The sequence below is a fragment of the Triturus cristatus genome, chromosome 12 (assembly GCF_964204655.1).
Source record: "Triturus cristatus chromosome 12, aTriCri1.1, whole genome shotgun sequence".
Classification (NCBI taxonomy): domain Eukaryota; kingdom Metazoa; phylum Chordata; class Amphibia; order Caudata; family Salamandridae; genus Triturus; species Triturus cristatus.
In genome coordinates this window covers 606541153-606564880 of record NC_140595.1, presented here as the reverse complement: position 1 = coordinate 606564880, position 23728 = coordinate 606541153, and the positions used below count along the sequence as shown (strand labels likewise).

At 46.8% G+C, this 23728-nt stretch overlaps 1 protein-coding gene across 1 annotated transcript in view; it reads left to right on the top strand.

The window, feature by feature from the left end:
• LOC146776371 (blastomere cadherin-like) overlaps positions 1-23728 on the top strand; it is a 562924-nt gene that overhangs the window by 201486 nt on the left and 337710 nt on the right. Inside the window, exon 4 of the mRNA XM_085639655.1 lies at positions 23330-23485. Coding sequence (XP_085495781.1) covers positions 23330-23485 — 156 coding nt within the window. The remainder of the gene's footprint in view (positions 1-23329; positions 23486-23728) is intronic.

The following is a 23728-nucleotide window of genomic DNA, read 5'->3' as shown; positions in this document are numbered from 1 at the left end:
TAAGCTCAGAGGGACTTTGGAAAGACCTATGATCTTCCTGCGTCATCTGGCCGGCATAGTAGGTCTCCTCTCATCGTCCATACAGGACATTTTTCCAGGACTTCTGCACTACCGGGCGTTGCAATGCTTAAAGATCTCCCACCTGCAGCAAGGTCTCACTTAATCCCAGTCTATTCCCCTCTCAGAGGAGGTGAGGGAGGAACTATAATGGTGGGCCTCCCATATGGAGGCATGGAATGGTGGGCCATTTTTTCCTCCCAACCCGACCTTGTGATGGAGTTGAATGCCAGTGGCTCGGGTTGAGGATCACGCTGTGGGGAATTTTCCACAGGAGTAACATATTCATTCGCAAAAAAACAGTCTCTTCAAACTGTCTGGGATTAATGGCAGGCTCCTTTTTGGTGAAGTGTTGGACCAAGGACAGGAACCAATGCTGTGTCCTTCTCAAGATGGACAACGTAGCGGTGGTCTGGTATTTTAACCATCTAGGGGGAACTTGATTGAAGACTTTCGGATCTAGCTATCACCTTTTGGAACTGCTGCCTGACCAACCAGATATCTGTCTTGGCAGAACACCTTTCGAGACAGTCCAGTCAGGTGGCTGATTGGCATGCCCGTCACTGGCAGGATGTCAGTCTTTGGAAACTTCATCCAGAAGTATTCCAGGACCTTCAAGACCGGAAGGGCCCTTTCATGATCAACCTTTTTGCCTCTTGAGTGAACCATCAAACGCTTCGTTTCATACGGGGGACCAGTCAAGCAGCAGCCAGCGCCAGCAATCATCGCACCTGGAGCCTGAGGGGCTGAGCGAACACCTGAGGCCCCGCCCACTGATACCGGGGAAACCTTATCTGTGGCTCGCGCCTCCCGCTTCGCGGGAGACGCTTCGTTTCATACGGGGGACCAGTCAAGCAGCAGCCAGCGCCAGCAATCATCGCACTTGGAGCCTGAGGGGCTGAGCGAACACCTGAGGCCCCGCCCCCTGATCCCAGGGAAACCTTATCTGTGGCTCGCGCCTCCCGCTTCGCGGGAGACGCTTCGTTTCATACGGGGGACCAGTCAAGCAGCAGCCGGCGCCAGCAATCATCGCACCTGGAGCCTGAGGGGCTGAGCGAACACCTGAGGCCCCGCCCCCTGATACCAGGGAAACCTTATCTGTGGCTCGCGCCTCCCGCTTCGCGGGAGATGCTTCGTTTCATACGGGGGACCAGTCAAACAGCAGCCAGCACCAGCAATCATCGCACCTGGAGCCTGAGGGGCTGAGCGAACACCTGAGGCCCCGCCCCCTGATACCGGGAAAACCTTATGTGTGGATCGCGCCTCCCGCAACGCGGGATGCGCGCGGGCGGCGCCGGGCTAAGCCCGGGCAAAGGGCGGGCCGTCTGTGGCCGTCAGGGGCCAGAGGAGGCCAGGCCGGGCCAACTCTCTTTGTCGTACAGAGCAAGGTCCTGGAATGGGTAAGCGGAATCTACTTATTACTCAGGATCAGGGGAGAGCCAAAGCTAAAGTCCCCAGAAAGTCGGGTACCATTATTTCATATTTCCACAGGAGTAACATATTCATTCGCAAAAAAACAGTCTCTTCAAACTGTCTGGGATTAATGGCACGCTCCTTTTTGGTGAAGTGTTGGACCAAGGACAGGAACCAATGCTGTGTCCTTCTCAAGATGGACAACGTAGCGGTGGTCTGGTATTTTAACCATCTAGGGGGAACTTGATTGAAGACTTTCGGATCTAGCTATCACCTTTTGGAACTGCTGCCTGACCAACCAGATATCTGTCTTGGCAGAACACCTTTCGAGACAGTCCAGTCAGGTGGCTGATTGGCATGCCCGTCACTGGCAGGATGTCAGTCTTTGGAAACTTCATCCAGAAGTATTCCAGGACCTTCAAGACCGGAAGGGCGCTTTCATGATCAACCTTTTTGCCTCTTGAGTGAACCATCAAACGCTTCGTTTCATACGGGGGACCAGTCAAGCAGCAGCCAGCGCCAGCAATCATCGCACCTGGAGCCTGAGGGGCTGAGCGAACACCTGAGGCCCCGCCCCCTGATACCGGGGAAACCTTATCTGTGGCTCGCGCCTCCAGCTTCGCGGGAGACGCTTCGTTTCATACGGGGGACCAGTCCAGCAGCAGCCAGCGCCAGCAATCATCGCACCTGGAGCCTGAGGGGCTGAACGAACACCTGAGGCCCCGCCCCCTGATACCGGGGAAACCTTATCTGTGGCTCGCGCCTCCCGCTTCGCGGGAGACGCTTCGTTTCATATGGGGGACCAGTCAAGGAGCAGCCAGCGCCAGCAATCATCGCACCTGGAGCCTGAGGGGCTGAGCAAACACCTGAGGCCCCGCCCACTGATACCGGGGAAACCTTATCTGTGGCTCGCGCCTCCCGCTTCGCGGGAGACGCTTCGTTTCATACGGGGGACCAGTCAAGCAGCAGCCAGCGCCAGCAATCATCGCACTTGGAGCCTGAGGGGCTGAGCGAACACCTGAGGCCCCGCCCCCTGATTCCGGGGAAACCTTATCTGTGGCTCGCGCCTCCCGCTTCGCGGGAGACGCTTCGTTTCATACGGGGGACCAGTCAAGCAGCAGCCGGCACCAGCAATCATCGCACCTGGAGCCTGAGGGGCTGAGCGAACACCTGAGGCCCCGCCCCCTGATACCAGGGAAACCTTATCTGTGGCTCGCGCCTCCCGCTTCGCGGGAGATGCTTCGTTTCATACGGGGGACCAGTCAAGCAGCAGCCAGCACCAGCAATCATCGCACCTGGAGCCTGAGGGGCTGAGCGAACACCTGAGGCCCCGCCCCCTGATACCGGGAAAACCTTATGTGTGGATCGCGCCTCCCGCAACGCGGGATGCGCGCGGGCGGCGCCGGGCTAAGCCCGGGCAAAGGGCGGGCCGTCTGTGGCCGTCAGGGGCCAGAGGAGGCCAGGCCGGGCCAACTCTCTTTGTCGTACAGAGCAAGGTCCTGGAATGGGTAAGCGGAATCTACTTATTACTCAGGATCAGGGGAGAGCCAAAGCTAAAGTCCCCAGAAAGTCGGGTACCATTATTTCATATTTAACCTCAGCTGTGGGGGTATTAACTTCAGAAATTGCACAAGCTGAGAGGGAACTTGGACTTGATTCCGCTGAGGACCAACTTACTGGCCCCTCGCACCCTAAAGGGAAAAACTCTGTTCCATTGGAGCCGGTTGTTGTCATAGGTCCTCCAACTCAGACATTGGAACATCTTTGTGTTGCCAGTGTAGCTCCGGCCACCACTCTATCTATGACTACTCCCCAACCTTCGCTCCATCAGGCCCCTGTTAAAAAAAGGCTATCAAAACCTCACTCAAAGGGCACAAAGAGAGTGCGTAAAAAGCAAAATAAGCGGGGTCCCACATCTATATGTACCTTACCAGAGGGTAGCCCTGTGACTATGGATTCTTTTTACTCCTCTATCCGGGATCTGGTGGAGAACATTTTTTCTAGTCGGCTTGAAGAGACTCTTACCAGTGTGGCAAAAGACATTGTTGACACTTTGAATTTGTGTGTTGCCAGCCTTCTAGAGAAATGCGCCCAGATTGATTCCACCCTTTCAGCCATAAATAAGATCAGCACCCCTCCGCAAAACAGTACGTCACTTACATTGGCTTACCCACCAATAGAAGGTCCAAAAAGTACTTTAGTGGGGGGCCCCCCTAGGATTTTGCCTCCAGTTGTGCCCCCTAAGTTGAGTACCAAATTAACAACTTTAGAAGCAATAGACTCGGAGGGGCACCTGAATAGACAGTTTGGGCTTGTAGACCAACCTAGGCCCCAGGATAAACCCAATAGTGGTCATAACCCATGTAGTATATTAACTCAACCCTGTATTAACCTTCCCCCTGAGGCTGACCCATTGATGGTTATTTTGGTCAACGTACCGCCATTACCACTCGGTAAGGTTGAAACAACCGAAGCTTTATTGTCAGTCACCAGGAAATGGTGTGATCAGAACTGTTCAGGTTATGCTAACATCTCACGCCATATTTTAACAGCCAGGCGGGTTGGATGGATCGGAGGTACCCAGAAAAAAATTAAAGGGGATTGTGTAGTGGTTAACTTCAATAACCCCTACGTTGTAACAAGTATGTTATGGGATGCCTCAGATTTGGACGGGGAGGTTGGTAATATAAGGGCTGTTCCTTTAAGTTTTTTTTAAAGAGGCTGCGCCCTGGTGCTTCCCTAAAGTTTCATCTCCGGTTAATCCCAGAAATAATTGGAGAGACAGGTCTACAGATGTTATTGCCACATCTAACAGGTTTTCACCCTTGTCCCAGCTAGATTCAAATGACTGACTAGACCCTACAGCCCCCAAAACCAGTAGTATTGTAAAGGAATGTGTTAATACTATGGATCCTGGAGTTTTTATTAGGCTCATGAGCTGGAACATAGCTGGGCTACGTTCTAAACAAGAAGATGTAAACTGGTTAAAGTATGTGGCAGGTTTTGATATCATTGCTTTACAGGAGACCTGGGCTAGGGACAACAACCTGTGGATTGATTGATTTAAATCTTATTTCCAGCCTGCCTTACCATCTGTAGCAGGCAGAGCAAAGGGAGGGTTGTTGTTCCTTTTTTCCATAAAACTCAAGGCTAAGATATCTCAGATAGACACTGCCTCACAAAACTGCCTAATTGTGGAATTCATTACTGAGTCCCAATCCAAAATACTGTTTATTAATTTCTATAACACAGGGGATTGTGTACCTGAGAATGAGCACCTTAGTTTTTTAGCAAAATGTTTAGATTTGTATAATGCTCGTCAAACCACTTTTGTACAAATTATTTATATGGGTGATTTTAATATTCATCTCTGTGATTTTAACTGTAAGATTGCTGACCCTTTTGGTCCCCCCCACTCGGTCCCCCCACATTTTGAACATTCGATCAAGGGTGAGGCTCTTGAAGAGCTTCTCTCATCGGCAGATCTCTTTGAGCCATGTTTTCTATCTAAGGGTGAATGGGCAGCGACGTATGAAGCAAGGGATAGTGAATCAATTATTGATTACATCTTCCTATCCCCTGCGCTCTTAAGGTGGGTTCATAGATATAATGTTTTTCGTTCCCCTTTTAGTGATCACAACCCTGTGATCCTAGAACTAGATAAGGATTTCTGCCCCAAGGAGGCCCCATTGGCCCCTGTTCCCTCTATTACCCTGGCTACCAGAGAACAAGGTAGGAAAGTAAAGTGGGCTAAAGTAGTTCCGGAGGATTTTATGGAGAGCCTAATTGAGAAAACAAGTATTGAGTTTAGGAAGTGTATGGACCCCTTTACATCGGGTGGTGAGATAATAGCTGCTTTTGATTTAATCTGTAAGCAGGTCTCCTTAGACCTAACCATCACTAGCAAACCGGGTTGTCCACAGGGAATCAAGTGGTTTGATGCTAGTTGTTCTAGGGCCCATCAAAGCTTATTAACTGCCTTAAAAAAGTTACCCGTGATAAGGCCCTAATAGCTACTCTTAGGAAAGAGTATAAATCCATAATCCAGTGCCGGAAAAACGAACTAAAGAAGGAGGCCTGGGACACCTTAACCTCAGTTGAGGTTCTTAAGGATAGCGCAAAATTCTGGAGTATAGTGAACAGCCCATTTTTAACAGGGAATGATAATGCCCCACTCGATATTAACATCCCAGAAGGGGAGTGGCTGATTCACTTCGAAGGAATCTATGCAAGTAATTTGATCCCTGATCCTTTTAAGGTCCCTGAAACCTTCTTTCCCCTTAACCAGTTGATATTTAATAAGAATGATGTGGGGTAGGCTATAAAAGACTCTGCTTCCAATAAGGCCCCCGGACCAGATGGTGTCCCATTGGATATCTATAAAGGGGACATTGAGCTTTGGAGCACTATTTTAACTAATGTTTTTAATGATAGTGTCGAGAATGGGTTTCCGGTGTCTTGGTCCAAATCAATCATTATACCGGTTTTTAAAAAGGGAGATAGGGGTGACCCGAGATGTTACCGGCCCATTTCTTTAATTGATTCAGCGGTCAAAAATTTGGGTAAAGTGATCTTGAACAAAATCTCAGATTGGGTAACGGAGAAGGGGATTCTATCAGAGATTCAATATGGTTTTAGATCAGGCAGAGGTACCATGGACCAGTGCCTCAACCTGTACCTGTTAATTAATAAATATACTAAAGCCACTAAAGGATCCCTTTATCTGGCATTCATGGATTTATCCACAGCTTTTGATCTGGTGAACAGAGCAAAGCTGTGGATGATCCTGTTGGACCTGGGGATAGACCCTTGTCTGGTGCATTTTTTAGCGGAACTGCACCAAGACTTGTACGCTGCAGTGAGGGTCTCCCATGAGGGCAAATACACACGTCACTTTAAATCGGGTAGAGGGGTACGCCAAGGTTGCATCCTGGCCCTCCTGCTCTTTACCCTATATATTAATAGACTAGATCTAACTCTAGGTAAGGCCAGTTTGGACACTCCGCGTATAGGGAACAGTACCTTACCTGCTCTTCTATACGCGGATGACGCTGTCCTCCTAGCTCGTACCCCGCTGGGATTACAGAGACTATTGAACTCCTTCGGGGACTTCATGAGCTCATTGGACCTTGTGGTGAATAGCTCTAAATCGCATGTGATGTCCTTGGGTATCCAGAAAAATAAAGTCAAAAAAGTTTTTTGTAAAGGAGTGGAGATAACTAGAGTTAAGGTATTTACTTACTTGGGGGTTATATTTGACGATAGATGCTTGTGGGTCCCTCAGCCTATAGCTAAAAAGAATAGTGTAGGTAGATCATCTTCCGCTATATTAAGTTTTGCCCGACGTTTGGGTGGTAAACCATGTGACGCAGTTCTTGCCATCTACAGGGCGAAATGTTTAGCTATAGCGGTTTATGGTGCTGCTATTTGGGGCTATAAAAAAGCGGAGGGGATCCAGTTGGCAGAAAACAAATTTTTTCGTTCAATTCTCTCCATCCCCCAATCATCTCCAACTTTTTCAATAGACCAAGAACTGGGGATGGGTTTTGTCTCTGATCATACAAGTTTGGCTGGTTGAAAACATGGTTGAATCCTGAACTTTCCCTTAACAGATTGATCTTAAAAGATTGCACTGGTTTAGATAGAATGGCTGATATCCCTTGGCTCTTGTATATCAAGAAAATGTTTTATAAGCTAGGGCGTCCTGAGATTTATGAGAACCCAGAAACAATTACTAAGGGGGATATTGGCTGGGTTAAAGTTCAGTTTTTAAACTTAAGGTCGCAAGACCGGGAGGAAGAGGAGCTTACAAAAACCTCGGTAAGGGCTCATTTTTTATTAATAACCTCTCCCCAGATTGAGCCCTACCTTAAGCTGGTCAGGAACCACTATCATCGTTGGTTGTTGACCAGATTTCGTTTTAACTTGATTCATTTTGTTTTAGGGAGCTTTCAAGGATGGAGTAAACCCGTAGATGCTGCTTTGTGTAACTGTGATGGTTGCTCACTGAAAGACACTGTGCACTTTATCTTTTTCTGTAAACATTATGTTGAAAGCAGAAAGAAGTACATCATACCATTGTTGCAAGGAGAGGCTTTTATCAAGTAAAACCTGCTTGGATGTACTTGCAATTATTAAATTGCCCTTGGATCATTTTTAATATCGCTAACTTTTTAGTTGCTGCAGCTCGGGCACGGAAAAAATTTGATCTACAACTCACCTTATGATCTTAGTGATATATGTATTTGTTGGGATGAATTTTTATTACTTTGTTATTATATTGTTTTTGTGTCTAATTAATTATTTGTAGTATTGTGATGTACTTTTGTGATTTTAATTAATCGATTAAAGTGGTTTTGACTGACTGACTGAACCATCAATTGGAGAGGTACTGCAGTTGGCACCCGGATCCCAATGTGGTAGCGACATGTGCATTTCTGCAGGATTGGAGGGACAAGAGGGGCTACGCCTTCCCACCATTCGCGATGATCATGAGGTTGTCCAGTCCGGTTCACGATGATCATGAGGTTGTCCAGTCCGGTTCAGCGACAGCAGGCGGGCCTAGAGGTGATTACCCCGTTTTGGAGATCTCAAGTCATCATCTGGTACTGGTGCGTTCGCTCTGTCTTATGGCATGGCGAATTACAGCGAACTTTGGAAGGTCCCAGGAATTTCTCAGGAGGCCTCCGCATTACTCGCCAGAGCCTGGGTTGATAGCACAAATAAGAGATATCGCTCCACCTAGTCACGATGGCTGGGTTGGTGTCATCAACGGCAACTCAATCCCATGGGGGCAGAAATTGTCCCCATTGTGACCTTCTTGGCGCCCTTAGCCTCAGAGGGTGGTGTATAGATCCATCAGCACCTTTAGATCGGGCATCTTGGCTGGCCATGTACCGATAGATGGGCCCGCGGTTGGGGAACATCCTCTTGTCTGTAAACTTCTCAAGGGCATTAGACAGTCCTTCCCTCCTGAACCCTGTTATTCATGGTTGTCGGACGTAAATAAGGTTCTTCATTTGTTTAAGTCATGGCCCTCTAATAAATACCTGTTTGAGGAATGTGTGCTCTAGATACACATGCTTTGCATACTCCTGCCATCTAGTGTTGGGTCCACATGCTTTGCAAGTTGTTTTTCTTCGAAGAAGTCTTTCCCAGTCACAAGGTAAGGTGACTCCTCCTTTCGGTAATAGTGCGCATGGGCATCGACTCCATTGTTAGATTGTTTTCTTTCCGCCATTGGATTTGGAGGTGTATGGCTGCACTCCGGTTCGAAACCGTTCTTTGTATTCCCCTCAGTGCACAATCCACTGTACCCTCGACAGTATTGTTATTGTACGCGTTTCCCTCTCACTGCGCATCGATTCGATCGCGAAAGTTTCCGTCTTTGGTCGAAAACATTGTGGGCAGCCTTTGAGCCTAGCCACGTCAGTCCAGCCTTCTGCTGATGGAACGAACTCCATTTCAATTCTGTCCTCAGTGTCACTCAAAGTATCCTTGCACCGATCTACACCAAGTCTGCAACTTGTGCCTCTCACCGGAGCACAAGGAAGATCATTGTGAGGCTTGTCGGTGAAATGCAGCACCAAAGCGCTCAACATACTACAGATGTCTTCGGAGAAGAATCTGAACAGGAAGTAGCGACAGCTGCGGAAGAAGAAAGGGGGGCCTTTTTTGTTCCCCAGAATCAGATTCCGACTTAGAAATCAAATTGGAGTTTGACGACATTCCAGCAAGACAGGGTGCTGTGAGTACTAAAGCCCCTTTATCACACAATCTCTCTTCCACTAAACATAAGGCTTTGGTGCCACCTCTGCCTTCGGGCCTTGGTCGGCACCAAGACAATGTTTCCGACGCCCTCGGGCCCGGCACCGAAACAAATAGTCAAGCCTTCCGACTCAGGATCGAGTCAAGGCAAATCGTCTTCGGATCCGAAACATTCCACTCCAAAAGACAAATCTGGGTCGGAGCTGAAATCTACCGCTTCGAAGCACAGGTCTGCTTCGGACCCGAAACCTTCAGCTTCGAAGGATTAAATGGACAAGTCCGGTTCAGGAGCGAAAACTTCGGAACCGAAATCAAACAAGATCTCCCAGATCCCTCGGAACCGATCTTAGATGTCATGAATTACAGATTAGGCCAGAAACAGAAAAAGCTATACATCAACCCAGATACTGGACACATTTTAGCTAAAACTCCTTCAAAAAGGAGTTAGTTCAGAGTACACTGGGTATAAGATTCCTCTTAAGAAAAAGAAGGACATTGCTACAAGTCCTATCCACCCTACTTTACCATCCCCTTCACCTTCACCATCTTCACCATTACAAAATCTGCCAGCCTCACATCCACTACACATAACACCACAGGGGTCTCCTCATACACAGCCTGATGTAGGAGATAAAGATGATGACAATGACAATGTTCCTTTACCAACAGATCCATGGGATGATTATAATATTGATCCACCCATGGATAATGATCCAGATTATACCTTGCAAAACCATCTCCTCCAGATAATAACGTATCTAATCAAGAGCCGATTTCAAGAGCAGCAGCTTATCATGGAGTTACACTGCACAAAGAGGCTTTGGATGACCACTTTTTATTTGAGACACTAGGGTCTTCACATAAGACTGGTCAGTCTCTCCCTTCGTTAAAAGGCATGATGAGGCATGCAGATAACATTTTTAAAGACCCTGTTCGTGCCTGTATTTTAACACTTGGGGTTGACAAGAAATACAAACCATCACCATCTGATCCTGTTTTTATTAAAGGACAGCTTCCCTCAGACTCACTGGTAGTTTCTAATGGTCGTAAAAGAGCAAACACACAGACCTCTGGAGATGCACCTCCCCCGGATAAAGAATCTAAATTAATTGATGCATCCGGTAAAATAGTAGCTGCTCAAGCTGCTAACCACTGGCGTATTGCCAACACGCAGGGCCTACTACCTAGGTATGACAGGGCACACTAGGACGAGATGGAAGGCCTACTTCAATACCTCCCAGAAGAGCACAAAAAAAAGGCACAAGAGCTAGTCCAAGAAGGGAAACTTATATCTAATTATTCTAGTAGATGTGCTTTAGATGCTGCTGTCCTGCAGCGAGAGCAGTCAACACCAGCATTCTTTTCCGTCGAAATGCCTGGTTCAGGATTTCAGGTTTTAAACCAGAAGTCCAGCAATCTATTCTAAATACCCTCTTTGACAAGCAACATCTTTTCAGTCCTCAAGTTTATGAGGCATTAGAAAAGATAAAAAAAAGACACAGACGTGGCAAAATCCATGGGAGTGCTTCAATCTCCATCAAGCAGAGGCTCCTTTCGCTGCTCATTTTATAGGGGGGGGGGTCCAAAACTACATCCTCAGACCCGAACGCTTCCTCATATAAGTCCAACACGCAACCCTCTTTCTCTAGAGACTTCTACAGAGGATGATACAGAGGAAACAATTTCAAAGGTAGGGGTAAGATCATGCCAACGTGTAACTCCCCTTCCCCCAATAAACAATGCCTTGCCTACACTTGCCCCCGATCATTTAACACCTGTCGGGGGACGACTTTATCAATTTCTCCCCATTTGGGAATCCATAACATCAGACAAATGGGTGCTAGACATTATCCAATATGTTTATTGCCAGGAGCTCGCCAGCAATCCTCCCAATATTCCACCTTTCATTCACAAACTCACATCATAGCACCTGCTGCTTTTCAAATAAGAGGTACCAGATCTTTTAGCAAAAGGAGCCATGGAACCAGTCCTGCTACAGTGCCAAGGTTCAGGGGTTTACTCTCTGTACTTTGTAATCCGCAAAAATGACTGCTCCTTGACAGCAATTTTGGATCTAAGGTCGGTAAATCTGTACATACTGTCAGAACATTTCCACATGGTCACACTTCAACAAGTACTTCCCCTTGTACATTAAGACAATTTTATGTCCACACTGGATTTAAAAGACGCATACTTTCACATTCCAATTCACCCAGCACATCGTGAGTATCTCAGATTTGTGATAGCAGGAAAACACTATTGGTTCAAAGCACTTCGGAGTAACTACTGCTCCCAGAGAATTGACAAATAGTCTAGCAGTAGTGGCAGCACATCTCAGAAGACAACAGATTCATGTCTTCCCATACCTAGACGACTGGCTCAGCAAAGCCAGCACATACCAACAGTGTTTACAACACACTCAGACTACATTAGACCTACTCTACCAATTGGGTTTCACGGTCAATGAGATGCAGTCCTATCTGGGAGCGAATCTAAACACCTGCACAGCTCTGGCCTCTCCCAGTGCAGTCAAATTCGAAATATTCAAACTATGTTACTACAGTTTCAGACCAACCAATGCTTGGCAGTCAGGACTTTCATGCAACTGCTAGGAATTATGGTATCATGCATTGCAATAGTGTCTCATGCAAGGTTACACATGCGTCCCCTACAAGAATGCTTAGCACGTCAGTGGAATCAGTCTCAGGGTCAATTAACAGATCTAGTGTTGGTAGACAGCTGCACCCATCGCTCTCTGTAGTGGTGTAACGCACAAAACTTATCAAAAGGGCGGCCCTTCATCGAACCTGTTCCACAAAATGTGCTAACAGCAGACACATTTCTCACAGGTTGGGGTGCCCATCTCCACAATTTGACAATTCAGGGACTATGGGACAACAAGCACAAAAGTCTTCACATCAACTATCGAGAGCTTCTAGCTGTGTATCTTGTACTGAAAGCGTTTCAGTCTCACCTCATTGGGAAAGCTGTCTTACACGGACAATAGGATAACTATGTACAAAAACAGGGGACACTCACTGTCTCCAACTGTCTCGCCTCTCTCAGACCATTTGTCGTTGGGCAATCCATCACAGAATTTATCTTCTGGCACAGCACCTCCCAGGAGTGAGCAATCAAATTGCCGACCTCCTCAGCAGGATGTGGCAACAAATACACGAGTGGGAACCTCATCTCCAAGTTCTCCTTCCATACTTTCAACAATGGGGATTTCCACAAATAGATCTGTTCGCCACAGTGGACAACTCAAAATTGCCAAACTTCCCCTCCAGGTTCTCACACCCTCTATCCAAAGGCAATGCCCTATGGATGAATTGGTCAGGGATATTTACCTACACTTTTCTGCCTCTCCCTTTCCTTCCATTTCTGGTTTGGAGGCTGAGGCATCCCTCACACTGATTTTAGTGGCTCCCACATGGGCCTGTCAACAGTGGTTCACCACACTCTTGGAGCTATCAGTGGTTCCACATCAAAAGCTGCATCTCAGTTCAACACTTCTCACTCAGAACCATGGGAGCTCAATCTAGCGTTTTGGCTCCTGAAGTCATAGAGTTTGGATACTTAAATTTGCCACCAGATTTTATGACTATTCTTAAGGAAGCAAGAAAGTCTACCTCCAGAGCATGTTATGCATCCCAATGGAAAAGATTTGTTGTATATTGTAACAACAGCAATATTGATCTGCTAGATCCCTCTATCCAAAATATTATTTGTTACTTTTTGCATCTACAGCGCGCTGCTTTAGCCTGCACATCCATTTGGTTGCACCTTGCGGCAGTAGCTGCATATTTGCAAAACAGAAAACATTTATCTTTAGTTAAGGTTCCAGTAATTAAAGCCTTTATGGAGGGCATTAAACGAGTAATACCACCCAGTGTACCTCCTGCACCAGTTTGGAATCTGAACATTGTGCTTACAAGACTCATGGGTCCAACTTTTGAGCCATTACACAATTGCCCGTTACAATTTCTTTCATGGAAGGTTGCCTTCCTCATTGCTATCACTTCATTAAAGAGAGTTGGTGATCTACAAGCATTAACCTTAGAAGACCCTTCTTTCAGCTTCATAAAGATAGAATAGTTCTTCGCACCAACCCAAAATTCCTTCCAAAAGCCAAGAACAGATGCTTACTGGGTAAGTAACATAATCCTTCTAGGAAACAGATGTCGGTGAAACTAGCTACTCTGTTGTGCTTATTCTCCTGCCGGAGGATCTCGGATGTGAGAGCTCTTAATTTAACAGGTAGGTTATACTCTCTGGATGGAGTAACTTTCCATATTTCCAGATAAACCAAATGTAATTCCAGAACTGTCATACCAAGCATTTCCAAATGTTCCAAAGCTATATGTGGTTAGAGTATTGAAGGCTTATGAGTGTATGACAAAAGACTTACACTCTCAGGGTAAAAGACAATTACTCAGTGCTCTCACTAAACCTCACAAAGCGGTATCTTCCCCTACCATTGCTAGATGGATCCAATGGGCCATGCAGGAAGCAGGGATCGACCTCTCCCAGTGTGAAGCTCACTTCATGAGGGGGGCCTTAGCTTCGAAAGTTTTCTCCTTGGGAGCTTATCTGGGGCATTCTCAATGCAGCGGATTGGTCTTCAGATTCTACCTTCAAAAGATTTTACTTCAAACCTGTTACAAATCTGGCCTCTTTTACACTACCTATTCAGCATATGCACGGGGGGCCTAATATGGATCCAAGTGGGGGTACCATTTCAACTGACAGACTTGCTGGTAGACCCAGAGGGCCAAAATGTAGCTATAAAGGGGCAGCTAGAAGGCCGGGAGGTCAGTATGATTAGTGCCTATGCTCCCAACGCAGAACAACCAGCATTCTTTGCAAGACTGAGTCAATGCCTGACGCAATACTTGATGGGCACCACATTAGTGGGGGGTGCCTTTAATAGTGTCGACGAAACACTTCTAGATAGATCACACCCGCCATTGCGTAATTCCCAAGCAACGTGCGCCTCACTAGCATTTACGGCCTGGAGACAGGGGTGGGGACTGCTGGACGCTCGACAGACTTTGTATCCCCAAGATAGAGACTACTCCCACTTCTCGGCGGTCCACGAGGTTCAAGCGCGACTAGATTCCTTCCTGTGCTCAGCAGACACGCAGCGTCAGGTCCGTGCTGCGGAATACTTAGCGCGCACAATATCGGACTATAATCCACTGGTCCTTTCCCTGGGATGGATGCAGCCCATATCAGCGATACCAATGTGGAGGCTCTACCCGGACACACTGGAAGACCAGGTCTTCCGTGAAGAGATCAGAGGGGACATAGCTGGCTACTTAGAGGCTAACGTGGGGCTAGCCTCCTCGCCGAATGCCGAATGGGATGCCTTCAAGGTGGTACTGCAGAGCCAATGCATTACACGCGGTACGGGGGTCTGGCGTGTCATCTCTGGAGAAGTGGAAGGAACGGAGGCAACCCTTAGGGAGCTGGAACGCAGGCGACCCGGACACCCAGAGCTCCAGCAGGCACTAGTAGAGGCTAAGGAGGAAGTGGCGAGGCAGACCAAGAGGCTTAGATGGTTTGCTTCGATTACAAGAAGTATCTAGAGTGCACCCACGCTGAGCGAGACAAGTCAGGAACGCTCCTAGCATGTCCAGCAAACCCAGTGAGCAGGAGCTCGCCATTGGTGGAGATAGAGGACGAAGCGGGGGTTAGACACTTTACACAGGCAAAGATCCACAAATTCTTCACCAGCTACTATGCACAACTGTATAGAAGGTCGAGAGAGGGCGACCACGCAGACACAAGGGAATACCTTGCAGACCTGCTGATGGTTGAACTGGGTCCTGAAGAGGCGGAGGAGCTAGGTGCAGACATAACGCAGCAGGAGGTGCGGGCAGCCTTCAAGGGCATGGCAAGGAACAAAACTCTGGGCACAGATGGCCTACCGGCAGAATCTTATGCAACCTATATTGAGGAGATGGCCCCCAGACTGGTCACTATGTATCAGGAGGCCCTGGGAGCAGGAATAATTTCCAGAGAGTCCTAGAGAAGCCCTTATTGTCCTGGGAAGGAATCTCACGACTACACAGCCTACAGGCCCTTATGCATGCTGAATATGGATTACAAAATCCTGCGCAAAATTCTAGCGATGAGCCTCCTCTCACATATGCCCAACCTGGTCCATGCGGACCAAGCGGGGTTTATCCCCGGACGGAACACGGCCATAAATATCAGGCAACTCCTGGCGGCCATGGGCTCCAATGGGTATTATAAGCACGAGGCAGCGGTGCTTGCGGTGGACATTGAGAAGGCCTTTGACAGCCTCAAGTGGCCTTACCTCTTTGAGGTCTTGTCCAAGGTGGGACTGGGAGGAGGATTTTTGGCATGGGTGCAGTTATTGTATACGTCCCTCACGGCACGGGTGCGCACTGGACGAACCATTTCTCCCAAACAGAAGGTGGAGAGGGGTACGAGACTCGGGTGCCCCCTCTCTCCGCTCCTGTTTGCATTGGCCATGGAGCCGCTGGCATGCAGGGCGCGAAGCGGACAGGATTGTTATTGTTAATTTAGTCCTATTAGGTGCACAGCTACCCAAGGGTTTCACGGCGCTGCCTGTCAAGGTAGAGGAAGAACAAGAAGATAAACTCTACATATTAAACAGCCAGGTTTTCAAACCCTTTCGATAGTTCACGTAACTGGTTTCAGTCCGAAGTGCCATCGGAAGGGAGTTCCGCAACCGTGAGCCAAGATAAGAAAACGACCGGCCGCCCATCCGGGAAAGCCTGGTCCTCGGCACCGTGAAGTTGGCCTGTGTGGCTGAACGTAAAGTACGAGATGTAAGGTAAAGATGAACTAAAGCAGTCAGATATTGAGGTGCTTTGCCACTTTTAATTCTGAACATATAGCTCAAGGCTTTGAACTTAAATCTGTTCTCAACCCTGAGCCAATGCAGGTCGCGAAGAGCGCCTGAAACGGAAGCTATTTTAGGGATCTTGCAGAGTAGCCTGGCCGCCGCGTTTTGGACCAGTTGCAACTTTCGTACTACATCCTTATTGGCTCCAAGATATAAAACATTGCCATAATCCAGCCTAGATGTAATAAGGGCATGGACCACAGTACGTTGTGGGGAAAATGGCATCATCCAGAGGATTTTTCTGAGCCATTTAAGTATGGTAAAACAAGTGGACGGCACTTTCACCGCTTGCTGCCTCATTGAAAGTTGTTAATCGATTATGACCCCTAAATTCCGAACCTGCTGACTAGGTAGGGGTAGGACATCCATTTCGGATGGGCCAATGTCGGGGGCCTCATAACTCCTTTTCCCTGCCTAGTAAAAGCACCTCAGTCTTCTCTCCATTAAGTTTAAGAAGATTGGCTTGCATTCATTCTGCGATGTTTCTCAAACCCAGTTGGAGAGAGGATGGGTTGGATGCTCTGTCAGCTGATAGAGAAGACATTCTGGGTGTCATAAGCATAGGAGAAAAGGGAGAGCCCTGATTCTTCAGCAATAAGTGGTAAAGGCCTAAAATAGATGTTAAATAGCAACATGCTCAGGATAGAGCCTTGAGGGACACCATAGGGTGAAGAGTACGTCTTTGAACTGGATGTAGGAGAGGATACTTGGAAGGTACGATCCGCCAGAAAGTCTTTTAGCCAGTTGAGTGCTGCGCCAGTCACTCCCAAGGATTGTAAAGCTAGCAAGAGCACCCCATGGGAAACCGTGTCAAACGTGGCACTTAAATCAAGGAGTATAAGTGCCACGGTATCACCATTATCCACACGGGTGCGCAACATTTCTGTGACACCAAATAAGGTGGTTTCTGTAGAAAATCCTGGGCGGAAACCAGACTGTGAGCTATGAAGAAAATTCTGTGATTCAACAAAAGATGATAATTGAATGTTGACATGTTTTTCCAACATTTTCGAAAAGGCCGGGAGCAAAGAGATGGGCCGAAAATTGGATAGTTGTGTAGGATCCGCGTTGGCTTTTTTTAAGAGTGTAAGAACCATAGATGGTACCTTAGCTTCCATTAAGGAAGCATTGAGCAACTCCATAATTAACATCAGAGATGGCGTTTCCCATTTCTGGAGCACAGAAAGAGGGACAGGGTCCTTAGGGGAACCAGATTTCAAGCTATTCAAAATTTGCCTAAAAGAGTTGATGTTTAGTGGTTCCCAAGCTATGAAATTGCTAGTGGCTGATTGGGAGTAGACCTGTTCTGTTGGCTATTAACTGGTTTGACTTGCTTCAGTGTGGCATAGATATTTTCTACTTTGTTGAGAAAAAACTTGGCAAGGTCATCACATTGTGATTCAGTGAGATCAGGAGACTTAGGCAAGCACTTTGCGCCCGATAATTCTTTTACAAGTTTGAGTAGTATTTTGGCGTTGTTTTGAGCTTTAGTAATAGTGGATGTCACATACTCAGCTCGTGCGGCTTTGCAGAGTGTACGATAGCCAATTTATAGGCTAATTTAGGATCAGGGGCGTAGTTCTTTCTCCAGTGTCTCTCAGATGCTTTACATTTGCTTTTTTCTTCTTTTAGACTCTCAGAGAACCAGGGGGCCGGTGGCCGGTGGTATTTCATCTTTTTGTCCGAAAATGGAAGGCAAACATCAACGGAGTTTAGTAGCCAATTATGTATTATATTCACATTAGCTACCGAAATTGGGCTGGAAATGGGGGCATTTTCAGTTAAAATCTTATTAAAGGTATCCATGTTTAGTTTACCCCAGTTTCTAAAATTTCCCTTGTCACTAAACATATTGGGGGCAGGGCTCGGAGAAACTTTACTAACTCGAAAACTCAGCAGAAAGTGATCCGACCAGAGAACAGGAAGTGCTGGAAGACAGCTAATGTTCAGCAGGTTAGAGAAAATGGGGTCCCGTAAATGACCCGCTACGTGAGCAGGACCCGAGTTACATAACAAAATATTCATGGCTGCTAAATCTAAAATGAGTGTAGCACTGATGAAGCATGCTGGATCATCGAAATGCATGTTAAAATCCCCCAAAATGGTGAAATTAGCGGTGTCTGGAAGATATGGAGCAACTAGATCAGGAAAGGAGTCCGCCCATACCCCAGCAGGTCCCGGGGGCGGTAAAGCAGGATACCAGAAAAAGTAACCCGAGGACTAATGATCAGTTTAAATAATGCAGACTCACAGCCAGTAAAAGGTAAGTCTTCAAATTTGCAAGTGTAGCAATATTTGTAAATAATTGCAATACCGCCACCCGCTTTTAAAGTCCTGTCTCTCCTGACTATTAAATAGTTGGGAGGTAAAGCGAAGGCTATATCAGGTCCTTAACACTCCTGTAACCAGGTTTCCGTGAGAAAAATGGCGTCAGGGTGTTCATTGACCAGGAGGTCAAAAATATCTGATTTATGTTTGGGGAGAGATCGACAGTTTATGTTATAGAATACATAATCATTACCATGATTATTGCACTGATTCATACCCACCTTAACCTGGGCCTTATTAGACCTTAAGGGGGCAACAGGCGAGCTATAACCTTTATATAGGTCCATGTTAACTGCGACACTGCAATAGGGACAGCTAAAGTACAAAGATTCGGGATTTAAAAGCTCACACTCGGGATTACAAAGGTCTGAGGGTAGGGGAGATGCAACACTTAATAGCACTATATGCGGACGAACTCCTACTGTTCCTCAGGAACACAGGGGGTAAGCTGAGAGGGGCGCAGAGAATGCTGGCTCGGTTCGGGACGTATCTGGCCTCAAAGTCAGCTGGAGGAAAACCAGCTTAAACCCCAAGACAGCCTCCCGTCACCCGACCTGGACTACCTGAAATGGGAGCCCAGCTGCCTGCAATATTTGGGAGTTAAAATATATCATGAACCGGTGGAGCTACTAGAGGGAAAAGTGAGTAGAGCAATCAGGTCAGTGAAGACTGCGATGGAATTCTGGGGTACACTGCCGTTTTCAGTGGCAGGATGGATGGCAGCCCTGAAGATGGTCGGGCTCCCGTGCCTCCTATACTACTTCGGGGCTCTGCCGGTGTGGATTCTGTGAGCAATGTTCAAAGATCGCGACTCACTACTTACGTCATTTATTTGGGGAGCAGGGCGCAGACAAGTAGCGCTGACCTCCTTGCAGCACCTGACAGCGGCAGGCGGGCTAGCGGTCCCAGATTTTGAGGCTTACTATATATTTCTGCCCAGTTGTACTGGCTGATTCAGTGGCTGGCGGCTGGCCGTGACCCAGAACGGGAACAGTACGCAGCTGCACCGGATGCCACAACCCTAGCACAGATCCTCCTAAGGGCCCGACGGAGCGCGTCCGATGACACCATGGAAACCAGGGTGGTAGTGCAATGCTGGGCTAGATACTTAAGACCGGTGGGGGTCAGGATCCCCCACTCTCCAGACATACCGATCACAATGCTGCGATGGTTGCCACAGGGGGCTCATTGGGCTGGGTTAGCGGACTGGGAAGAGTCAGGACTGAAATCGATGGGCGACTTATACCAGGAGTCCACGCTACTCCCATTTGAAGAACTGCAGGCGACATACGATTTACCGGGAGGTCACTTCCTTTGACACGGGCCCTCACCAGAAGGATTAAGCAACACTGGGGGAAGGAGGTACAGAACTGCAGGCACTGGTAGGATGTAGATATGTAGCACTGTCAGCGGGAAAAATCAAGACAGTTTCCTGCCGGTACAAGGCAATGAGACAGGACATGCAGAAGCCACTAGAGCGCTTGCGATTACAGTGGGAAGAGGATTTGGGTAAACAGATCCCAGAGGCGGAATGGGACAGGATCCTAGAGCGGACCCCGAAATTATCTAGGAATGCGCGATTCAAATTGATTAATTTATATATATTGCACAGAGCGTACCTAACCCCGTCCCGCATTAGAAGATACTTCGGCATAGACACAGCAGTGTGCCCGAGGTGCGGAGAGAGAGAAGCATATATCATCCACATGTTCTGGAGCTGCCCCACTCTGCAAGCCTTCTGCGAAGAAATTAGACATGTAATAGGGGATCTCATAGACAGGGAGCTTCCGCACACCCCTGAGCATTTCTTACTAGGATGGTTCCCACACACACCCAAAAACAAAACGACCGGATAGTTTCAGGATTTGGAGGAGGGAGCTAGAGAAATGGGCGGGGGGAGGCAGATTGCTGCTCAGGGAAGCTGGCTGAGGCATAGGGAAGATAGACAGGGCAAGGGCCTGGGAAACATTAGTAAGTGAATTAGCAGCGGAGAGGCAATATAATAGTGGAGCGGGCTCCCCACCACCAGCGGGTCCAGACCAGAAGGAAATGACGGACAAGGACACCAGGAACAGGGGCGACTGGTGCCGTAGTAAGCCAGAACCAGCGCTTTGCACACAAGAACCCAATAGTATTTGACGATTAGATTGTATCCACCTAAGCGCAACTCAAGGAGGGAGGGGGGTACTTATGTTGGGGGTAAGTTCTGAACAAATGCACCAGGAAATGATGACAGTGTGTTTTATGTACTTGATTGAAGATGCACATTGCTTATGACTGTAGATGATGCTGTTGAAAACCAATAAAATCTGGTTGTAAAAACCTGTTAAAAATCTGGCAACTCTCGTAGTGGAGAACGCTTTAAACTAGCCTAATCCTCGCCTCCGGTCCTGACATAGAATAAAAAATTTCCTAGCTATCATAACGGAAAGGTAAAATTATTTTAAGGACTTGGAGGCGAGGATTAGCCCACCCTTCTGAATTTGTTAATATACTCACCCTATATGATGTGCAATTACAATACTTGAAGTTGTCCAATTGTACAGTTATACAGTTATGAAGAACTGCTTTACAATTTATCTTGTTATATTTGCTTGTATATTGTGTTGTTTCTAGCATTGTTTGATGACCTTGTGCTGACAAAGTTTGGGTAAAAAAAATCCTTACGTCACTTATTTTTCTTCTCAGGGGCAGATTAGAATAAACAGGAGGAATCCTGGGAGAGATCGGCTGTGTTCGCAGGAAGAAAGAGGAGCATACAGCGTCTCGATTCTTGAAAGGACATGCTTTGTTCTGATTACATGAACTATTTCTTTCTTTTCCCAAGGGCTCATGGGAAATGTAGTTTAATGTTGATACATAATGTTTGATGGCTGCTGTGTATTAAAGTGGATAAAGTAAAGCCTAATCCTCGCCTCCGAGTCCTTATTAGAATTTAAACTTTTCGTTACGATAGCTAGCACATTTTTCATTGTGTGGTATGGTCTTGGCACTTGAATGGCTGCAAAACAGTTAGAGCAGGAGGGTCTGGTGAATTGATGAGTGGTGTGTGTGTGTCCCTGTACACTGAGGCATTTGTCAGTTATACAGCAAAGTCAATGCTTGTATATTCACACATGCAAAGACTGAACATCACTAATGTGTCACCAGTATGAAATGATCATGACAGGGAATGCCCTAGCTAGAATAGTGCTGTAATGTGTTGGGAAGGCCCTGATCGAGGATGAGAATTGTTTGGATAAATAACAGGCCCAGGTATTAGAATTATGGAAACTGGTGAATCCACTAACAGAATTGTGGAAGGCACCAATGCTGCAGTGTGCCATTGATAGAATGCTTAGTGTAAGCATGTAACCTATTTGTCATTGCTCCTGTTTCTTTAATTGATAGTTTAAATGAGACACAGAGAGATGAAGCAGTTGCCTAATATCGCACTGTGTAGGGAAGAGAGGAACAGAGATTGGAACACAAGTATGCAGGTTCTGGAATCTCCAATTAGACCAATGGTCCACATCTTCTCCTGAGTACAGGTATTTGGGTGTATTTGGGTGGGAGAAGGAGCTAAACGCTGGGGGTTGTGAGCAGGTTGTTGAACTGTGAGCTCGTGAAGCCCTGGTACTGGAATGAGTTAAGAAGACAACAGTGCCTGAATAATTGAGTGGGAGCACAAGTCCTTAGGGGTGTAGACACTTGGGATGCTGTATAGATAGTAACCCTCTGCATTTCTTGGGTGTTTTTGTAGCTACTGTATTAAGAGTTATTTTGGGAAAATGAGTAACATGAAATTTAAGACTGCCTGTGATTGTTAGAATTGAATTGGGAATCATTTCATGTGGAGCTTAAAACCCAAGTCCAAGTGCTTCGGATGATGCATTTATCGGATTCCCTTAAAACACTCAGACTTGGATTTGACCATCCTAACAGTCCCCTATTCTAAACCAATGAGCAGTTCTGTGACCAGGTACTCTCTACCAACAGCCCTACTTCAGAGAACCCTTCTTGCCTGTAGTGTAGCTTGTAACCAGTATTATTATGGTCTGCAGAGTAGTGGCGGGCCCTTGACCTTCTTGTTTGCCAAGTAGTTCGTACTTGAAAAACTGTTACTGAAGACACATTTAAAGTTTGCTTTTTTAAACAATGTAGCTGTGCACGCCGCAAGGTTCACACCTTTTGGTGGCAGAGCATTCTGTTCTCAAGGCTTCCGCTCTTCCAACCCTCTCTTCAGAATAAAGCTTCCTTAACTTAAAGAGATTACTGAAAACCCATATCTTTCAACAGGTTTTTGCCGTGCTCCTCTGCTGATATTCAGGCTCTGTCCTTCTCATCCTATTTGCTTTTCGTCTTAGCTCATTACACTTCTTCCTGCTTTTGCAACGTCATCCCTGAAGCTCTGTGTGATCATAGGGTTAACCGAGTGCCATACAAAGTTCAGTTTGTAAAAAGGTAAATAAAACACTGTATAAATGACAATCGCTGAGAAAACAGCAGGCACATCTTTTTGAATACATTTTGATGGATTGTAGTGAAGATGTTACTTTGCAGTACATTATCAAAGCCCTGGTCAATTGGCAATTCTCTGTTGCACAGCTGGGCTTGTAAGTTGTCCTCAGACCTATTCGCATCCAATGTGAATTTTGTAGACCTGTCTCCTCCTCTTCCTATACAGAACACAAAAGATATCTATCCTGTTCTGCCCGAGGGCTTCAAACACTTCTTTTGGGAGAAGTGCTTGCGGACTCAGCTATGTCGGCTAACTTGGAAATGGTCACCTGCTTTCTTGCTGGAGACTGGACTGGAGAGTGAGAGAGAAAAAAATATATATGGTGTGTTTGCCGTACACATAACCAGTGCTTTTTCTTTTAGACACACTCTGATCTTAACAAGCGAGCGGTAACAAGCCTTGCGCTCACGGTGGCTCAACCCGGATTAAGGCGAAAGAAGCGAGACTGGGTCGTCCCTTCTATCCATGTCACTGTCACTGAAAACGAAAGGGAACCATTTCCAAAAAGAATTGAATGGGTAAGCAAAGTATTCGCAGCAGAGCCCCTCATAACTGGCACTTAAATGGGGATACTGTATGACCGCTTTTCCAGGGAAGTTGTCCAAACATGTTCGGTCCCTTCAGATTCCCATTTTATGCAGCAGGGTAAAGTGTAAATGTATTTCACACTTTAATGTACTTTGTATTAGCATTATGATCAATAGATTACTAAAGGGAGAGAGCAGTGGATGGAGTATACAAGACAACTACGTCGAGTAGTT